Source organism: Nelusetta ayraudi, unplaced genomic scaffold (assembly GCF_046127955.1).
Source record: "Nelusetta ayraudi isolate G7.1 ecotype Tasmania unplaced genomic scaffold, CSIRO-AGI_Nayr_v1 ptg000146l, whole genome shotgun sequence".
NCBI classification, from domain to species: Eukaryota; Metazoa; Chordata; class Actinopteri; order Tetraodontiformes; family Monacanthidae; genus Nelusetta; species Nelusetta ayraudi.
In genome coordinates this window covers 1,581,261-1,600,000 of record NW_027466196.1, presented here as the reverse complement: position 1 = coordinate 1,600,000, position 18,740 = coordinate 1,581,261, and the positions used below count along the sequence as shown (strand labels likewise).

Sequence of the window (18,740 nt, the reverse complement as noted above, 5' to 3'; positions counted from 1 at the left end):
GGCAACAGGCAGGAAGTCATGGTGGCCCTGAGAGTCGACCTGAAACACAGCACCAGATCAGAGTCCTCTGGAGCCCCCTGGTGGTCGGCCCTGGTACAACACCACATAATGTGGATTTAACAATCGAGCACAACTTGAGCCCAACCGAGCCAAGCTATTGGTCCAGACTCTTGGAGTGGGCGGGCCAGAGGGCGTGGCAGTGGGCGGGGCCGGGCCAATTTAGCGGCCAACTTCTCTATTTTTAGAGACGTGAAGAGGAACCATCAGGTCCCTTTACTCACACACACACACACGCACCCACACACACACACACACACACACACACACAGCCTGTAATCTTCGTGCTTAATTGCAGCCCTGAGACGAGCAGCCAATCAGCATCCAGCTGCCTGGCTAAGCTAACCGCTAAGTGCTAAGGACTTCCAGCTGAAGGAGGGAGGAGCCGCGACCTCTGACCTCAGGCTGCTGACTCAGCACCAATCAGGCGACACTCAGCAGCAGAGGGAAACTGCTGCTGAGGTTTCTGAAGCCAACTTAACCCAAACCAAGTGGTGCTAAGCTAACCTGAGCTAACTAGGCTAGCCCAAGCTAAGCAGAGCTGCAGTTCCTCAGTGAGCCACACGGCTTCAGTCCATCAGGTTCTCCTCTGGTGGTGGACCCTCAGGACCATCAGCATGTTGTTCCTCATCAGGAAGTGGCAAAGAGCCACATTTACTACACAGAAATATCAAACACTTAACATCCACTTCCTGTCGATGTTAAAGTGGTTGAATTGTGTGTCCTGCTAAATAGCCAACACTTTCTCTATAAATATGAATCTTTTTCATTTTTTGCTTTTGCTTTTTCAAAAAAGAGGGAAACTGCCCACGAAGTTGCGACCCAATAAAAACAGCTCTGCAACCTCAAAATGGGTCGCAAACCGCCAGTTGAGAAACGCTGGTGTGTCCACTGTTGAGGAAGATGCGACCAGGGAGGCTAAAGGGGAGGAGCAGGAGCAGGAGCAGGAGCAGGAGCAGGAGCAGGAGCAGGAGCAGGAACAGGAACAGGAACAGGAGCAGGAACAGGAGCAGGAGCAGGAGCAGGAACAGGAACAGGTCAGGGTGAGGGTGACGGTGGGAATCCCCATGGTCAGTAAACACATCGCAGCTCCAGCACAGGCACCAGCTCAAAGTTCAGCATCACCAGGGCCTGGCCCGAGGCATCATGGGAAAAAATCAACAGAGTCACCAAACTCACTGGTCAGTTGAGGAGGACACCTGGGGTCTGCTGGTCCTGCTGGTCCTGCTGGTTCTCCTGGTTCTGCCTGGTCTGGTTCTCCTGGTTCTGCCTGGTCTGGTTCTGCTTGGTCTGGTTCTGCTGGTTCTACTGGTTGTGTCTGCTTCTGTCTCGGCTCACTCTGACTCTCTCACCCACTGGCCTCGCTCTCCCTCGCTCTCTGTTTGGACTCACTGGCTCCTCCCCCTCAAACAGAGGAGTGTGTGTTCTGAGGGCCACACACACACACACACACACGGCATGTGGTTGTGGTATGTGTGGCAGAGGTGCAGAGACACACGGCTGACCTGGTGTGGCTCGTTTGACTGATTCACTGATTCACTGACTCGCTGACTCGCTGGTGGGTGAGCCGGTTCCTCCAGTCATGGTGGGCTGAAGGAGCAGGAGAGAAGCCAGCAGGGGGCGGCCCAGCTGTCTTAGTGGTGAGGAATGGTACTGCTCTGCTGGACTGCAGCATTGTGTGTCGGATGATTGTGAGCACTTCCTGTTTGATGATGTCATCGTGATGTCATCAGGTCATTGCAACATTCCAGGAAATTCAGGAGCTTCCAGGGAGTCGCTGTGTGTGTGGGTGGTGGTGGTGGTGGGGGGGCGGTTCTGTCCTTCCATGTAGTCAGAGTCCTGTGTGTGTTTGCTGTTCGAATGCACAACTGATTATCTCTCTCACACACACACACACAAAGGAAGACACTGCAGACAAAACTACAGGAAGTGCAAAACACCTGCAAAGGAGAAAAGAACCGCCACATGTGGACCATCACGTGGTGTTTGTGTCCTGCTGCCTGAGTAGTGAAAGTACTGGTTCACTTTCTGCCTCCATCTCTGGTTACCTACACCAGCAGCGTAGGCAGGACATCGGGTCCAGTTTCCGGGGCAAAGGTATCACTTCCCTTCTGGTTGATGTGTGGCGTTTTCTCTTTTGCTTCCCAGCCACCGTACAAAACAGAATGAATGCAACACGTGACATGAAGTGAACTCACAAGTCAAAAACCAACAACAACAACAACAACAGTCAGGGTGTGAAACAATTTCTCTTCAAAATAAAAGCACGAGTCAACACAGCTGTTGACCCAGTCGATCATTTAAAATCATGACGTTGTTGGTCTTTATTCGGAGGTTATTGTTGTTGACACGCTCCCCCCAAATATGAAAACCCCACTGAATGATTCTGATCCGGTTCAGTGAGAGGCAAAACCTCGTGACGGCAGCAGAAAAGAGAGAAAAAGGAGAAAATTCTGGGTGAAAACGTGAGAGCGCCGCTCCGTCCAGCAGGGGGCAGCCGTCCTCGCCACGTCCGGCGGGTAGAAAGCGGAAAAACAATATTGTAGCTTCCGGTTTCCGGCACGACACGTGTGTGTGTGTGAGCGAGAGAGAGAGTGAGAAAGAGAGAAAAAAGCAGTGCTGAAGCGGATCAGAACCGCCGAATCACCGCCGCAATGTTGGAGCAGCTGGGTCTGATCGGAACCATCCGTGACGATGACGAGAGTCCGGAGGAGCCCGACACCGAGTCCGAGCCGGAGGTGAGTCTGGCCGGCCACACAGTTAGAATGCCCGGCACCAGCAGCAGCAGCAGCAGCAGCAGCAGCAGCAACAGGTTCTGCTGGAGGAGCCGTGAAGAAGCTGTGGTTCTGTTCGGTCAAAGTTCTGCTGCCGTTCCACCGCCCACGACCCGAACACTGCGCTAATGTCTTGATGCTATCTAGCTAGCTAGCTAGCTCTCTGACTGACGGACCTTCTGCGCGTGTTTCCTCTCACTGAGGGGCGGCGCTGGAAACCGGCCCTCTGTGATGTCACAATGGGCACGTGTGTCATGCGTTGTTAATGTTGTAACACCACCCCGTCCTGTTGTACTGATTTTGGTTCCGTCAGGTTTCATTGTTGTTTCTGGTGTGATTGACCAGCTGTGATTGGGTCAGCTGACCAGCTGTGGTGGTTCTTCCTGCTTGTGTCCGTCCAGGACGAGCCCATCGTGCTGAACAGGAAGCGGAAGCAGGGCGGCCGCGGCTCCAAGGACTTCAGCCTGGACTTTGAGTTTGGGGAGCGCGAGAGCGCGGCGCCGGACGACGACTGGCTGCCGGCGGACGTCAGGAAGCAGCTGAAGATCAAGGTGGTGCTGCTGGTGGAGAGCAGGTCACTCTGGTGCTGCCCCCTGCTGGTGGATGCTTGGTGCTGAAACTCTGTGTGTGTGTGTGTGTGTGTGTGTGTGTGTGTGTGTGTGTGTGTGTGTGTGTGTGTGTGTGTGTGTGTGTGTGCAGAGAAGTGTCACCACTCTGGACCAGAAGATCGAGAAGATCCGCAAGAAGAGGAAGGCTGAGGTGAGTTCTGGGAGGAGCTCCGTCCTGAGGGGGGCGCCAGAGACCCCGGGTGTGACCTCTGACCCTCTGATGGCAGGAGAAATCAGCTGAGAGCTCCGGAGCTGCTGCAGAGACGGAGCTGAAGGAGGAGGAGGAGGAGGAGGACGAAGAGGAGGAGGAGTCAAAGGCTTCTACAGCTGCTGACGAGGAGGAGGAGCAGGAGGAGGAGGAGGAGGAGGAGGAGGATGAGTTTGGGTCGGACGATGAGGAGATTCTGACCAAATCAGGTGAGTCTGCAGGATTGAAACAACAAAAGAGTCGTTGGGAGTCGGTGAGTCAGTGAGTCAGCTGGTGTTGACGACTCCTTCCTCCTGCCAGACACTCTGAGAGACAAGAGCCGGCGGGGGAGGAAGAGGAAGGCCGGGGAGGAGGTGAGCGAGGGAGTGGGGCCAACCGTGATTTTGATGATGATGATGATGATGGTGTCACAGTCTGACTCCGCCCCTTTCCCCGTTTCAGGCTCCTGACTCGTTCTACGCAGACGCCTCCCAGTACGACGAGCAGCTGACCTTCGACAGCATGAACCTGTCCAGGCCCATCCTGAAGGTAACTGACCCCTGACCCCTGACCCCTGGGCTCAACTGGGCTCAGCCGACCAACCCACTGATCTGCTCCTAAAAAACCTCAACACAAGCAAAGTCATTTTCAGCAGCAACCCTGAGTTGACCAGAGGTCAAGCTAGAGGTCAAGCTAGAGGTCAAGCTGGACTTGGTTGAGGTCATTGGGTTGCACCAGTGGTTTCAGGGAGGAGGATGTAGCAGGCAGTTGTCCCAGCCCTGCTGTGATTGGTCAGCTGTTTGCTGACGCTGGCGTGTGATTGGCTCCCCCTGCAGGCCGTCACAGCGCTGGGCTTCCAGCAGCCAACGCCCATCCAGAAGGCCTGCATCCCAGTGGGCCTGCTGGGCCGCGACCTGTGCGCCTGCGCCGCCACCGGGACAGGTGAGTTGGTCCGGACCAGGACCCTGTGGAGCCGGACCCGACCCGCTCTGACCCCTCCCCCCTCCCCCCAGGGAAGACGGCCGCCTTCATGCTGCCGGTGCTGGAGCGCCTGGTCTACAAGCCCAAGACGGCCCAGGTGACCCGGGTCCTGGTCCTGGTGCCCACCAGGGAGCTGGGCATCCAGGTGCACTCGGTGGCCCGCCAGCTGGCCCAGTTCACCTCCGTCACCACCTGCCTGGCCGTCGGTACGACCCCCCCGATGCCCCCCTCCCCAAGCTGTCCCCGTCACCCCCCCACCCTGACGCCGCTCCGCTGTCGCCCCCTGCAGGTGGGCTGGACCTCAAGTCCCAGGAGGCGGCGCTGAGGGCGGGGCCAGACGTGCTGATCGCCACGCCGGGCCGCCTCATCGACCACCTGCACAACACGCCCAGCTTCCAGCTGGGCCACATCGAGATCCTCATCCTGGACGAGGCCGACAGGTGAGCCAGGCCCCGCCCCCTGGGCTGCCAGGCCCCGCCCCCTGGGGTAACCCCAGCCAGTCTCCAATGGGTGCCTTGGTTCCTCACACGTGTGTGTGTGTGTGTGTGTGTGTGTGTGTGTGTGTGTGTGTGTGTGTGTGTGTGTGTGTGTCAGGATGCTGGACGAGTACTTTGAGGAGCAGATGAAGGAGATCATCAGGATGTGCTCCTTCAACAGACAGACCATGTTGTTCTCCGCCACCATGACGGAGGAGGTGCACACACACACACACACACACTCACACACACTCACACACACACACTCTCTCATCCCTCCTATGTGACCTCCTGACCTCCAGGTGAAGGACCTGGCGGCCGTGTCGCTGAAGCAGCCAATCAGGATCTTCGTCAACAGCAACACTGACGTGGCTCCGTTCCTGCGTCAGGAGTTCGTCCGCATCCGAGCCAACAAGGAGGGCGACCGCGAGGCCGTGGTGGCGGGTGGGTGGAGCTACAGACCTGGGGTCGGACCGCCACCACCACCGCCGCTGCAGTGCTCACACTGTGTGTGTGTGTGTGTCTCCACAGCCCTGCTGACCAGGACCTTCCAGGACCACGTCATGTGCTTCACCCAGACCAGGAAGCAGGCCCACCGGCTGCACATCCTGCTGGGCCTGCTGGGCCTGAAGGTGGGAGAACTGCACGGAGAGCTGAGCCAGCACCAGCGCCTGGAGAACCTCAGGTACACACACACACACACACACACACACACACACACACACACATTGAGGCTGCAGCAGCAGCAGCAGCAGCAGCAGCAGCAGCAGCAGATGTTCTCCTCCTGCTGCTTCCAGGCGTTTCAAGGACGAGCAGATCGACGTCCTGGTGGCCACTGACGTGGCGGCTCGAGGTCTGGACATCGACGGCGTGAAGACGGTGAGTCACTTCCTCTTCCTGTCTGGGTGTCCCTGAGGCTGCCGCCAGCTCATCACCTCCTCCTCCTCCCTCTCCTCTTGGTCTCCTCAGGTGATCAACTTCACCATGCCGTCCACGGTGAAGCACTATGTGCACCGGGTGGGCCGCACGGCCCGGGCCGGGCGGTCCGGCCGCTCCGTGTCCCTGGTGGGGGAGTCGGAGAGGAGGATGCTGAAGGAGGTGGTGAAGTCCGCCAAGACCAGCGTCAAGGCCCGGGTCATCCCGCCAGGTGGGAGGGGCTGCGGGGCGGGGCGGGGGCGGGGCTTCACCCACCTGGACAGGTGTGACCTGTGTGTGTGTGTGTGTGTGTGTGTGTGTGTGTGTGTGTGTGTATACGTGTGTACACACATACACACACACACTTACATACTCTAGACATACACTCCAAAACTACAAAAACCACTTATATAGTTCTCAACAGTTCTCTGCTCAAACAGGGAATTTGTTCCGAACCTTTATCATCTATGCTATAACTCTGTGTGTGTGTGTGTGTGTGTGTGTGTGTGTGTGTGTGTGTGTGTGTGTGTGTGTGTGTGTGTGTGTGTGTGTGTGTGTGTGTGTGTGTGTGTGTGTGTGTGTGTGTGTGTGTGTGTGTGTGTGTGCATGCAGAGGTGGTGCTCAAGTTCAGAGACCTGATCTCCAAACTGGAGAAGGACGTGGAAGCCGTGGTGAGGCTGGAGAGAGAGGAGAGAGAGCTGGCAGCCTCCGAGGCCAAGGTACCTGAACGCACCGTCACCTGAACGCACCGTCACCTGAACGCAACGTGTCAGCTGTCTGCTTTTTCTTTGCTGCACCTCTGTTGATTGTGTGTGTGTGTGTGTGTGTGTGTGTGTGTGTGTGTGTGTGTGTGTGTGTGTGTGTGTGTGTGTGTGTGTGTGTGTGTGTAGCTGAGTGTGGCCCAGAAGCGCCTGGATGGCTCCTCCTCCACTGAGTCTCAGAGGGTTTGGTTCCAGACGCAGCAGGAGAGGAAGCAGAGCCGCAGTCAGTACAGCAATACACACCATGCTGGACTCACACACACACAGGCGCAGTGTGCTGACAGTGTTGTTGTTGTGTCTCCAGTGTCGAAGGCTCTGCAGGAGTTTGATCTGGCGCTGAGAGGGAAGAAGAAGAGAGACAAGTTCCTGAAGGACGGCAAGAAGAAGGAGCTGACGGTACCCACATTCCTGATCAGTCACTGAGTCAGTAACTGAGTCACTGAGTCAGTCAGTGACTCAGTCATTCAGTAAATCAGTCAATGAGTCAGTGAAGCAGTCAGTGAGTCAGTCAGTGGCTCAGCCAAACAGTCAGTGAGTCAGTCATTCAGTAAATCAGTCAGTGACTCAGTGAGTCAGTCAGTCAGTGACTCAGTGAGTCAGTCAGTGAATCAATGTGTCAGTTAGTGAGTCAGTGAGTCAGTCTCCCTTCATAGTTCTTGATGAGGATTGGAAGTGGACCTCCTGTCTGTGTTCTGTCCGTCAGTCTGAGGAGAGAACTCAGTTCGAGATCCTGAAGGCCCAGATGTTCGCCGAGCGGGCAGCCAAGAGAGAGAGACGGCCGAAAAGAGCGAGAGCGATGCCGGAGGAGGAGCAGCCGAGCAAAGGTCAGAGGTCACATCACGGCGGTGCACACCCTGAGGTAGTAGGCCACCTGACCAACGACTGTCCTGTCTCTGCAGCAGCCAATCAGAAGGCGGCTAAAGGTGGCAAGAAGTCGACCTTTGACAAAGAGCTGACCAACACCAGCAGGAAGTCCCTGAAGAACTACAGAGCAGGGTGAGACAGACTGATTCACTGACTCACTGATTCACTGACTCACCGACTGACTCACTGACTCACCGACTGACTGATACACTGACACACCGACTCACCCACTGACTGATTCACTGACTCACCGACTGACTGATTCACTGACTCACTGTCTGACTGACCAACTGTCTCCTCAGGCCTTCCTTTGCAGACAGGAAGCGTCTGGGTCTGGACAGGAAGCGCCCTGGTGGCTCCAGGTGAGTCCTGCACTCTCTCACTGGGCGGCCCACATTGAGTCACAGCAGTGTGATGAGTCTCTCTCCTCCGTCCCGCAGGTTCAAGAAGAAGAAGTGAGCAGCGGCAGCGTGGATGTGATTGTTCAGTTTGGCCTCACTGTACATGTGTGATGTTTCAATAAAGTTTTTAAATAAAGAAGCAAAAAGACGATTAAAGCTTTTTAATTGTGAAATACAATCAGACAGGAGCAGCCGTGATGTCACAGGAACCGGTTAGAACCGGTCAGAAACTGTTAGAACCGGTGAGAACTGGCTAGAACCGGTCAGAACTGGTCAGAACTGGTTCCAGTCAGCCGCCCTGCTGGTTGGATCCGACCCGGTCGACCGACTAGAAGCAACATGCGTTTTATTTTCTGTTCATTTTTTTCTCTGTTAAATAAAGTTTACTGTGAAAAAACCCCAGATCCAGAACATTCAGTCAGTCACATGGTTTACGACACATTCACTGCCACTGGCTTCTGCTGGAGGAATCTGTTTGTCCCACAGCGCCCCCCTCTGGACAGGCTGACGTAGAAAAAGAAGGTGTGGTTTCCTGAGGCGATGCTGATGCTCTTGGCCGCCCCCTGCTGGACAGTTGGCCATGTGACTTCCTGGTGTTCGAACCTTCCTCATCGACTGTTGGTGAGCATGTGTGCCTTCTCTCAGCTTAGCTTAGCTTAGCTTAGCCACTGCCTTGATGTCCTCTCCAGGTTGATACATGCAAGCTGCACAATGTTGGACAATAACAAACAAACTACAGCTGTAGATTCTTGTTGATATGATCCATAAATGAACTGGACTCACAATAACATGATGTCATAACTGCAGTGTAGCACAGGTAGAGTATACACACACACACACACACACACACACACACACACACACACTATGGTCAATGAAGGACGGTTGATTAGCATGAATCAAGCAACCAATCAGGTGGGAGCCTCTTAGAAAACTAATGAGGTGGGCGTGTCCTAGCAGGGAACCAATCAGGTGGGCGTGTCCATCACTGGTGTTGCAAAACAAAACAGCTGGTGCTTGACTTCCCATGATGCTTTGCTCCAGCTGGTGGTCGTCTTTGGGTTTGTCTTTAGTTTCTTTCAAACTGGTTAAATATTTCCATTCTCGGCTGGTTTAGTCTGGTTCTGTCCGGTTCCGTCTGGTTCCGTCTGGTTCTGCTGGTCGGCGAGCTCGTCCAATCACGTCGCTCTACTGGGTCCCGGACCAGCCGCGCTCCGGCGCCGCTGGCGAGGGTGGGCGGAGCTCGGAGTCGGAGTCGGACTCGGCCTGGGCGATGTAGGGCCTGACGGTGGCGCAGCGGGTGGAGGCTCCGCCCAGCGCCGCCCCCTGCTGGTCGCAGTAGAGGCTGCCGCGCAGGAAGTCCAGGCTCTCGCCGCCCGACAGAGAGACGGAGAAGCTGCTGAAGGAGCGCGGCAGCTCCACCTGCTGCTCCTCGCCGCCGCCACCGTCAGCACTGGGCTCCGCCCCCCCTGCGCTCCCATTGGCCGCCTCCCTGGCCGCCGTCGCTCGCTCGCCGCTGCCGCGGCGGTGGGAGGAGCGGTGGGGGGGGGGAGGGAGTCGCACCAGCGGCCCCTCCCCCACCGGGCTGGGGGTGTGGGCGTGGCTGCGCTGGGGGAGGGGCTGCACCTGCTGGTGGAGCTGCTGGGAGGAGCAGCTGCTGATTGGCTGCAGGGAGGCGGAGGCCGGACAGGCGGGGGCGCTGTGGTTCTTGCTTCCTGTGGAGCTGCTGGATCGGATCATCCTGGGGGGGGCGCGGTTCCGGTCGGCCGGGTCGGCCGGGAACACGCTGAGGAGGAGGAGGAGGAGGAGGAGGAGAGAGGTGTGGTCAGCAGGGGGCGCCACCAGGCTGCCACACAAACAGACAGACGGACACTGACTGCTGGATCCTGGAAGCTGATTGGCTCTTCTCCAGCTGCTCCACCGGGCTGTGGTAGGGCGGGGCCGGCTCCGGCTCTGGCTCCGCCTCCTTGGACCCAAAGTAGGCGTCGGTCTCCGCCTGGGGGATCCCCATTCGCTGGATGTAGATGTTGACCAGGAAGTCCAGTTTCCTCTCCATGGAGATGACCTGCGGGGACCCGGAGGGAGCCAATCAGAAGAGGGACGGGGGGGGGGGGGGGGGGGGGGCTCATTGTCAGGCGGCCCACCTGTTTCTCCACCTTCCCCAGGCGGCCCATCATGCTGGGGTCTTCTGGGAGCTCCTCGGCGGCCGCCTTGGGCCGGTCCTTGTCTGCTGTCGGTGTTCCCCTGCCCACGATCTGGTCCACCCTGGAGGAGGAGGAGCCTCTGGAGGTCACCAGAGGTCACTGAAGGTCAACCACCTCGACGCCCCCGGGGGGCTCTCCTACCTGGACTGGAGGTTCTTGATGCGGGCCAGCATGTCCAGGTGTCCGGCGGAGTACTGCTCGATCACGTCCATGACATCATAGGGGCGGAGACTCTCCTTGAACTTCCTCTTGGAGACCATGAAGCGCATGATGCTGGGGAGGAGACGCAAACAGGAAGTCAGCTGAGCCGTGGGAGGAGCTAAAAAACATTTCTCAGCCCTCTGGTCACCACCGCCAGGATGGACCAGGACCATGGACCAGCATGGACCAGCACCATGGACCAGGACCATTGACCAAGATCATGGACCAGGACCATGGACCAGGACCATGTACCACCATGGGTCCGGACCATGAAGCTGCACCAGGGACCACCAGGAACCAGGACCTTCTCCTGACTGGATCTCCACATCTGTATACAGATGTTGGATGTGAGGACTGTACAGTCTTTCTCCACCAGGGCAGCACCAAGGCGTCCTTCTGAAAGCAAGATCTTGATTTGAGGAGGACGGACGGACGGACGGACGGACGGAGGACAAGCAGGTCAGAAGGGAGGTGGAGGAGCGACAGACACAGGAAAGCGAGAGGTGGAGGAGGAGCAGCGAGCTGAAGGCCACACTGACTGGTCTTACCCAACAGCCGATGGCGACCTTTGACCCTGGGGTGAGCAAAATAAAATGAAAAAACAAAAAGAATGAATCATAATAATAATAAAAAGTGAAAGGAAAAACAAAAGAAGCAGAATGAACTGAGTGTTGTCATTAGCAGCAAATCAACCGTGAGCGGCTCGATGAGTGATGGCTGGGGTGGGCGGGGCCAAGCGAGGGGGCGGAGCTTCCTACCAGATGGCCCTGATGGTGACCTTTAGGCCTGGGGTCAGGTCCTGGGGCACGAACTCACAGTGGCAGCTCTTGTTGTCGTCGGCCAGCTCCTCCCCCTGCAGGCTGGCCTCTGCAACAACAGCAGCCGCCCCGTTAGCGCCCTGTAGCCCCCCCACTGAGACCTGCTGTGGTTGGATGGAAGAAAGATTTTTCTCTTTTTTCCCCCTTTTGCTTAAAAATGCATTAAAACACAACACACACACACACACACACACAGAGGTGGCGGCTGGAGCTAAGCGCTAAGTGCTTCCTGTTTTCTATCTAGCAGCAGCGGCTAGCACTTCCTGTTGTGGCGGTGGTGAGGTGTGGCAGTGTGTGTTGTGGGTGCTGACCTGGTGAGCTCTTCTGCCTGAACTCTTCATCCTGCATCTCTATCAGCACTACAGGAGGAGGAAGAGGAGGAGACGGGCCGTTAGCCTAGCTTAGCACAAAGACTGGGAGTGGAGGGGGCAAGTGGCGAGGGGGCCACTATGCACAAAGAGTGGAAGCAAGCAGGAGCTAACTCTTAGCCAAGCATAGCACGGACACACGTAGCAGGAAGGAACTGTTAGCAAAGCATAGCTTAGCACAAAACACTGGATACTGAAGCCTAGCGTAGCAGCAGGAGGGAGGGGCCGCCGGCAAGCACAGCAAGAATGATTCAAAGTGGGAGGGACTTAACTTCTGCCGACAAAAGCACTTAGCGGAAAGACTTAGCTTAGCTTAGCACAAACGGACCAGGAGCACGGTGGGGGTGGGGGAGGAGTCACTGTTCGTCGCTTTGCAGTCACGACACTGGCAGGGAATCTGTGGCATGGGTTAATCAGTGTGAAGGCTGGAGAGAGTGCTAGCACTAGCTTAGCATAGATGAGCCATGAGCATAGGAAGCAGCTTCTGGGTGAGGCACGGGCTAGCTTCCCACGGGCTAGCTTCCCACATACAGACTGGGGAGAACCACCGATAGCGTAGCTTGGCAACTAGATGGAGGGATTGTGGGAAGTGTAGTTGCTCCAGAGAGAGGGGTGGATCCTCCACATCCTGCTGGAGATGCTCCTGTTTCCTGTCTGAACCCACCGCACACGTCCTGTCTCCTCTCACCTGAGGGGGGCGCCACTCCACCCCACGCCGTAGAGACGCAGACAGTTTTGCCCGGACCAAGTCAACTCCCTGTTCCTCTGGGGCTAAGCCCCGCCCCCTTACCCTCCGAGTTCTGGCGGGACGCGGCTCCTCGGATCCTGAAGGCCTGTCGGGTCCGGCTGCGCTCCCCGAAGCTCCAGCTCTTGGGCACCTTGCTGGGACTGTCCTCCAGACTGGGGTCCATGCTGGGGGACCGCCGCAGGACCTGAACGCCCCCCAGACCTCCTGGACCTCCTGGGACCCCCGGAGCAACGGCGGGGGACACGCCCGGGCAGCCGGCCGGAACTGCTGGAGGAAGGAGGAGGAGAAGGAGGAGGAGGAGAAGGAGGGGGAGAAGGAGGGGGAGGGGGAGAGAAGGAGGAGGAGGAGGAGGAGAGAAGGAGGAGGAGAGAAGGACGAGAGAAGGAGGAGAGAAGGAGGAGAGAAGGAGGTGAGAAGGAGGTGAGAAGCTGCTGGCTCGGTGCTTCTGGTCAGAGAACCTCGGACCAGACGGAACCGGACCAGGACTCAGTCATAGGAGACATCAATAATCATCCACGTCAAATGACTCGAGTTAAAATTGGAGACTTAAAGGCCCTGGGCTGCTTTTCCACTTTTCTGAGCTCTAAAACTCAACTTAACTCTGACAGTGTTGAACTCTAATAATGAGCTTCATGTGTTTGGACCTGAGCCCTGCAGGTTGTTGGGCCGTGGTTCTGAACGCTCTGTTCACAGAGGTTCTTTCAACACCGGGAATGCAGTGACATCATTGTGTGCCGGAGCTCCTTTCATGGTCCAGCTCAGGCACCCTCTCGGACTGGCTCCGCCCATAGCTCCGCCCATAGTTCCGCCCATAGTTCTGCCCATAGTTCCGCCCTTATAGCGACGTTCACGCTGCCAGCATGCTAACATGATACGCACATCTAAAAAGCTTTCAGCGCGGGGAGTCGTGTGTTGCTGCTCTGGAGGGGCCACACATCAAACACAGAAGCCCCAACAGGAGTTTAACAGGTGGCCTGACAATTGATCTCAGACTCCTCCTCCCTCTCTGTCGCCGCCACAGGTCGTCTGGTGTAACTGCAGCTGACAGGAAGTCCAGGAACTCACCGTGCTGAGGGGAACCTTTGCCTTTGGTGCCTGAGCTCCTGGGAGACGAGAAGACCCTCTCCTTCAGACTGACCTTCTGGCTGGAGGACAGACAGACAGGGAGTCAGTCAGACAGACAGACAGGCAGAGAGACAGGCAGAGAGACAGTCAGAGAGAAAGGCAGGCAGGCAGGCAGACAGGCAGGCAGGCAGACAGACAGTCAGACAGGCAGGCAGGCAGACAGACAGACAGGCAGACAGTCAGACAGACAGACAGTCAGAGAGACAGGCAGGCAGACAGTCAGAGAGACAGGCAGATAGACAGTCAGTCAGTCAGACAGACAGACAGACAGACAGACAGACAGCTGTGCAGCAGAAGCTTGCAAAGATTTCCTTCTGCAGCTCTGGAATTGAAAAGAAAAGAGAACCTGGGAGAAGGTTCAAGCTGGACGTCCTTCCTGGAGACAGACAGACAGACAGACAGACAGACAGACAGACAGACAGTCAGTAAGCAGAGGAGGAGGAGGAGGAGGAGAAGGTTGGAGATCTTCAGACCTGAAGGAGAGTCCAGACTTGTTCTTCAGGTTCCTCAGCAGGTCCAGCTGGTTGAGAGGAGGAATCAACCTGCACACACACACACATTAGACCTGGCTCTGTGTGTGTGTGTGTGTGTGTGTGTGTGTGTGTCTGACCTGTACATGGGGACAGAGACGGTCCTCTCATAATAATCCCAGGTGGAGTTCAGGTCCGTGCGGCTCAGGTTGGTGGCGTAGACCCTCCATGCTGCCTGGACACGGAGCAGGAGCAGGGTGAGAGTCAGGGTCCGGGTCAGGGTCAGGGTCTCTGAGGAACCAGGTGAGCTGAGCAGCTTCTCACCTGGATGAGTCCTGCTGCTGGGTTGCGTCTCTTCTCAAAGTGCTTCTGCCGGTGCTGCTCCTGGACCTTCAGGGCAAAACCTGAACCCAGGATCCCCTGAGAGACAGAGGGACAGGTGAGCTGGGGGCGGAGCATCACGGTGAGGTGGGGTCAGGCGGGGTCAGGTGACTCACGGCCGGCAGGGCGAAAAAGGAAACTCCGATCAGGGTGAAGGTGGCGGCCAGCAGGCGGCCGTTCCAGGTGATGGGGAACTTGTCTCCGTAGCCAATGGTGGTCAGGGTGATCTGGAGGGGGAGGAGCAACAGCCAATCAGGTCGCTGGAGAACCCCTGACGACTCCTGGTCAGTAGCTGCGTTTCCAGGCGTTTGCATTGAACGGGTCAGGGTCAGGGTCAGGGTCAGGGTTAGCTGGGGGAAGCTGAGCTGCTCCCATGTTTATGCATTAGCACAATGCTAGGGGTGACGGAAACGCAGCTACTCATGGTCTCAGCATGCAGTACCCACCAGGCCCCACCAGAGGGCGTCGGCGTAGGTCTCAAACTGCACATTGTCCTCCTTCTCCGCCAGGTAGACCAGGAAGCTGGCCAGGATGAGGCACAGGAAACCGATGTACCAGGCAGTGATCAGCTCCTGTAGCACACACACACACACACACACACACACAGGAGGCAGCAGATCAATGAGTGTGATCGATGGGCCCAGGATGGAGCTGATCAGGTGACCTGGTCGCTTGGAGGACGCTGATACTGACAGATGAAGAGGGCTGACGCAGCACACACACACACACAATCACACACAATCACACACACACACACACACACACACACTGACTGACACACACACACGCGCACACACACACACACACACAAACACACACACACACACACACACACACACACACACACACACTGACTCACACGCACACACACACGCACACACGCACACACTGACTCACACGCACACACACACACACACGCACACACACGCACGCACGCACGCACGCACGCACGCACACACACACACACACACACACACGCTGTTTCAAGGTGACTTGGGGGCCAGTTCAGCACACAGGAAGTGATGAGTCAACAAACAGGGGTCAGGGAGGTCAAACTGTTGATGTGAGTGAGGTGGGCGGAGTCAGCTCCACCACTCCACTCCCCCCAGGTGACCTTGCTGTGGGCGTAGACCACTGATCCCAGCAGCTTCCAGGTGCCCCCCCGCCGGTCCATGCGGATCATCCTGAGGATCTGCAGGAACCTCAGCGAGCGGATGGCCGAGGTGGCAAACACGTTGCCCTGCGTCCCCGCCGCCAGCACCGAGATGGAGGCGATCAGCACCATGATGTCTGGGGGAGGAGCCACACGAGGGTCAGCCAATCAGAGAGAGCGAGCGAGAGAGAGCGAGAGAGACACGCCCACGGACTCACCGATGACACAGAAGGGCTTCCTGGCGAACTTGAGGCGTCCTCGCCAGCCTCGGTAGCGGCAGCAGCAGCCGGCCGCCCAGATCCTCACCATGTACTCCACCCCAAACACCACGATGGTCACCACTTCCTGTCGCACAAGCACAACTTCCTGTCAGCCTGTCAGAGGCGTCCAAGGGTCAGAGCAGCAGGTCAAAGGAGAGGAAGCCAGGAGTCTGGCTCAGCGAGTCAGTGAGTCAGGAGGTCGGTGGATCAGTGGATCAGTGAGTCAGTGCGTCAATGGATCGGTTGATCAGTGAGTCAGAAGGTCGGTGAATCAGTGAGTCAGTGAGTCAATGGATTGGTTAATCAGTGAGTCAGAAAGTCGCTGTATCAGTGGATCAGTGAGTCAGTGAGTTAGTGAGTCAATGGATCGGTTGATCAGTGAGTCAGAAAGTCAGTGGATCAGTGAGTCAGAAGGTCGGTGGATCAGTGATTCAACGGATCAATAGATGGTGGATTAGTGACTGAGTGAATTGGTGGGTCAGTGGATCAGTGAGTCACTGGGTCAGTGAGTCAGTGGATTGGTTGATCAGTGAGTCAGAAGGTCGGTGGATCAGTGATTCAACGGATCAATAGATGGTGGCTCAGTGACTGAGTGAATTGGTGAGTCAGTGAGTCAGTGAGTCAGTGGATGATGGCTGGTGTCCAGGTTACCAGGATGTAGAGGGCGTCCTCTGAGCTCTTCTCATACTCCTTGATGGTGGAGAAGACGGAGAGGACCAGGCAGGAGAAGACCAGCAGGAACCTGGATGGAGACAAACACACCTGGTCTGCTCACACACCTGGCCTGGCTGGGAGCGAGGACAGCGCCTCCTACTGACTGAGTGGCACCTACACGTAGGCGTGGTAGATGAAGGCCCAGCCGCGCGGCCGCTCCAGCACGTTGTACAGGAAGTTCTGCAGCCGCCGGTAGAGGGCGTTCCTCTTGGGCGGCTTCTTCCCGCCGGAGACGCTGCTGCGCTGCCGCCGAGGCCCCTCCTCCCCACCTGCACACAGCACACTGGCACGTGACCCTCGAACCCGCAACACTGTTGTTGTGTTGTTAAACTGAGCTGCAGCCGCGACGATGAATTCATCAGCAGACTGGATGTTGTAAATCAGCAGCAGCAGCAGCAGCAGCAGCAGCAGTAGCAGCGTCGTCAATCTCAACTGTCGGCAGGAAAAAAAACAACCTCCGACTTGTCAACACTGAAGTAACCAATCACGCGGCAGCACGTGCCCGCTGCTTCGTTCCAATCTGCCGCTTTGTTTTCTGTGAAAAACAACAACAACAACAACAGCAGCAGCTGCAGCAGCAGCAGCACAATCCCAGCGGCTGCGGCTCCCTACCTGCGATCAGCAACGCCCCGTCGCGGCTGGACTCGGTCCCTCCACCGGCCTCCAGACCCACGAAGCCGACCTTGAGCCTCTTCTGGTCGGCCTGCGGCCCGGGGAACACCCCGCCGTTCCGGGACTTCTGCACCATGACGACCGAGCGGAGCACCGGGAGCACCGGAGAGCCGCACCGCACCGAGCCGCTGCCCCCTAGCGCCCGCCCGGGGACGCGGCGCCCAGGCCCGCGGAGCCTTGCGGGAGCATCGCTGCTGAAAGAGGAGGAGCGCGGAGGAGAGAGGAGCAGGAGCAGCAGGAGGAATAGGAGCAGGCAGATTGGCTGATCAGCAGTTCTCTCTCTCTCTCTCTCTCTCTCTCTCTCTCTCTCTCTCTCTCTCTCTCTCTCTCGCCCTCTCTCTCTCCCTCTCTCCTCACTGACTTCCCGAAGAGAAAAAAAAGGAAATAGAATGACGTCAGCAACGGCTGGTGACGATGCACCATGAAACAGGAGCTGCTGGTCACCTGATTTATTTGAGCTGAAGAAAAACAGGGTTGAAAAAAAAAAGAGGAATAATGTCACCATGGTGACGGAGGTTACCATGACAACTGGAGGAGAGGAAGGAGGTGGAGGAGGGGAGGTAAAGAATGGAAAGGAGGAGGAAGAGGAGGAGCAACAAGAAGGGGAGGGGAAGAATGGAGGGGATGAGCAGGCAGAGGAGGAGAAGGAGGAGGGATGGGAGAAGAGGAAGAGAAAGGAGGAAAGAAGGAGGGGGCAGGAGGAGGAGGAGGAGGAGGAGCTTCACACAACAACACCAAACAGCACCACAGTGGATGTGAAAGTGTGAGGGAGATGGAGATGTTCCTCCCAACCTGCAGGAGGCGCTCATGAGCTGATTGGACGGCTGGAGGGGATTCCAGCGATCCACTACTGCTTTTGGAAGAGCCAATCACCTCCATCACCTCCGGAGCTCCTGGTTGGATGAACCATTCTTCATAATCACCTCCAATGTCTGCTCATCTGATCACAGACATGAGATCCACTCGTTCTGAAAACATCCAGCTGCTGCGTTCACCATGTGGTTTGCAATTTAGCATCGCATAGCGTGTTGTTGCAAGGTAGTGTATTTTAGCCTAGCCTAGCCCATCCCAGACTAGCCTAGCCCAGCCCAGCCTAGCCTAGCCCAGCCTAGCCTAGCCCAGCTCAGCCCAGCCTAGCCCAGCCCATCCTAGACTAGCCTACCCTGGCCCAGCCCAGCTCAGCCTAGCCTAGACTAGCCCAGCCCAACCTAGATTAGCCAACCCTAGCCCAGCCCAGCCCAGCCTAGCCCATCCTAGACTAGCCAACCCTGGCCCAGCCCAGCCCAGCCCAACCTAGACTAGCCAACCCTGGCCCAGCCCAGCTCAGCCTAGCCTAGCCCAGCCTAGCCCAGCCCAGCCTAGCCTAGCCCAGCCTAGCCCAACCTAGCCTGACCCAGCCCAGCCCAGCCCAGCCCAGCCCAGCCCAGCCCAGCCCAGCCTGGCCCAGACCAGCCCAGCCTAGCCCAGCCTAGCCCAGCCCAGTCTAGCCCAGCCCAGCCCAGCCTAGCCCAACCTAGCCTGACCCAGCTCAGCCTAGCCCAGCCCAGCCCAGCCCAGCCCAGCCCAGGACTGTCTGGCCCTCAGTGTGTGTGTGCCTCAGCA

General features: G+C 57.2%; 3 protein-coding genes across 7 annotated transcripts in view; 1 reads left to right on the top strand and 2 right to left on the bottom strand.

The window, feature by feature from the left end:
• The window catches only part of pltp (phospholipid transfer protein), a 5,937-nt gene extending 4,461 nt beyond the window's left edge, over window positions 1–1,476 (bottom strand). The window contains exons 1-3 of one of the 2 annotated variants that reach the window (XR_012925353.1): window positions 1,367–1,476; window positions 1,237–1,327; window positions 1–39 (exon numbers count right to left, since the gene is read on the bottom strand). The exon at window positions 1–39 is cut by the window's left edge and continues 86 nt beyond it. Coding sequence is in view for 1 of the 2 variants with exons in the window: in XM_076013355.1 (XP_075869470.1) it covers window positions 1–20 (20 nt within the window). In the remaining variant the exon portion in view is untranslated. The remainder of the gene's footprint in view (window positions 40–1,236; window positions 1,328–1,366) is intronic. The other variant, XM_076013355.1, reaches the window with a different exon arrangement.
• A 955-nt stretch (window positions 1,477–2,431) lies between these two features.
• ddx27 (DEAD (Asp-Glu-Ala-Asp) box polypeptide 27) lies at window positions 2,432–8,170 on the top strand. Of its 2 annotated transcripts, none has more exons than XM_076013270.1 (21): window positions 2,432–2,795; window positions 3,233–3,382; window positions 3,531–3,590; window positions 3,667–3,856; window positions 3,948–4,000; window positions 4,089–4,175; window positions 4,463–4,568; window positions 4,640–4,813; window positions 4,897–5,047; window positions 5,202–5,301; window positions 5,386–5,527; window positions 5,615–5,768; window positions 5,881–5,962; window positions 6,053–6,230; window positions 6,611–6,717; window positions 6,889–6,982; window positions 7,064–7,155; window positions 7,463–7,583; window positions 7,662–7,755; window positions 7,926–7,985; window positions 8,064–8,170. In XM_076013270.1, exons 1-21 carry the CDS (start codon window positions 2,712–2,714, stop codon window positions 8,080–8,082), a joined length of 2,298 nt encoding a protein of 765 aa, XP_075869385.1. In that variant the 5' UTR covers window positions 2,432–2,711; the 3' UTR covers window positions 8,083–8,170. The 2 variants fall into 2 exon arrangements, with proteins under 2 accessions (XP_075869385.1, XP_075869384.1); XM_076013269.1 differs by having other exon boundaries at window positions 2,440–2,795; window positions 7,659–7,755.
• Window positions 8,171–18,080, bottom strand: kcnq2b (potassium voltage-gated channel, KQT-like subfamily, member 2b). 3 transcript variants are annotated; one of them, XM_076013267.1, is made up of 19 exons: window positions 17,079–18,080; window positions 16,585–16,735; window positions 16,404–16,494; window positions 15,711–15,837; window positions 15,454–15,629; window positions 14,786–14,911; window positions 14,456–14,566; window positions 14,283–14,378; window positions 14,099–14,193; window positions 13,962–14,030; window positions 13,835–13,864; window positions 13,429–13,508; window positions 12,406–12,627; window positions 11,559–11,606; window positions 11,188–11,296; window positions 10,370–10,501; window positions 10,169–10,289; window positions 9,902–10,089; window positions 8,171–9,810 (listed from the first exon to the last, which is right to left on the bottom strand). In XM_076013267.1, exons 1-19 carry the CDS (start codon window positions 17,659–17,661, stop codon window positions 9,213–9,215), a joined length of 3,153 nt encoding a protein of 1,050 aa, XP_075869382.1. In that variant the 5' UTR covers window positions 17,662–18,080; the 3' UTR covers window positions 8,171–9,212. The 3 variants fall into 3 exon arrangements, with proteins under 3 accessions (XP_075869382.1, XP_075869380.1, XP_075869383.1); XM_076013265.1 differs by having other exon boundaries at window positions 12,406–12,630; window positions 17,079–18,076; XM_076013268.1 differs by lacking the exon at window positions 11,559–11,606 and having other exon boundaries at window positions 12,406–12,630; window positions 17,079–18,075.
• Window positions 18,081–18,740: the final 660 nt, after the last annotated feature.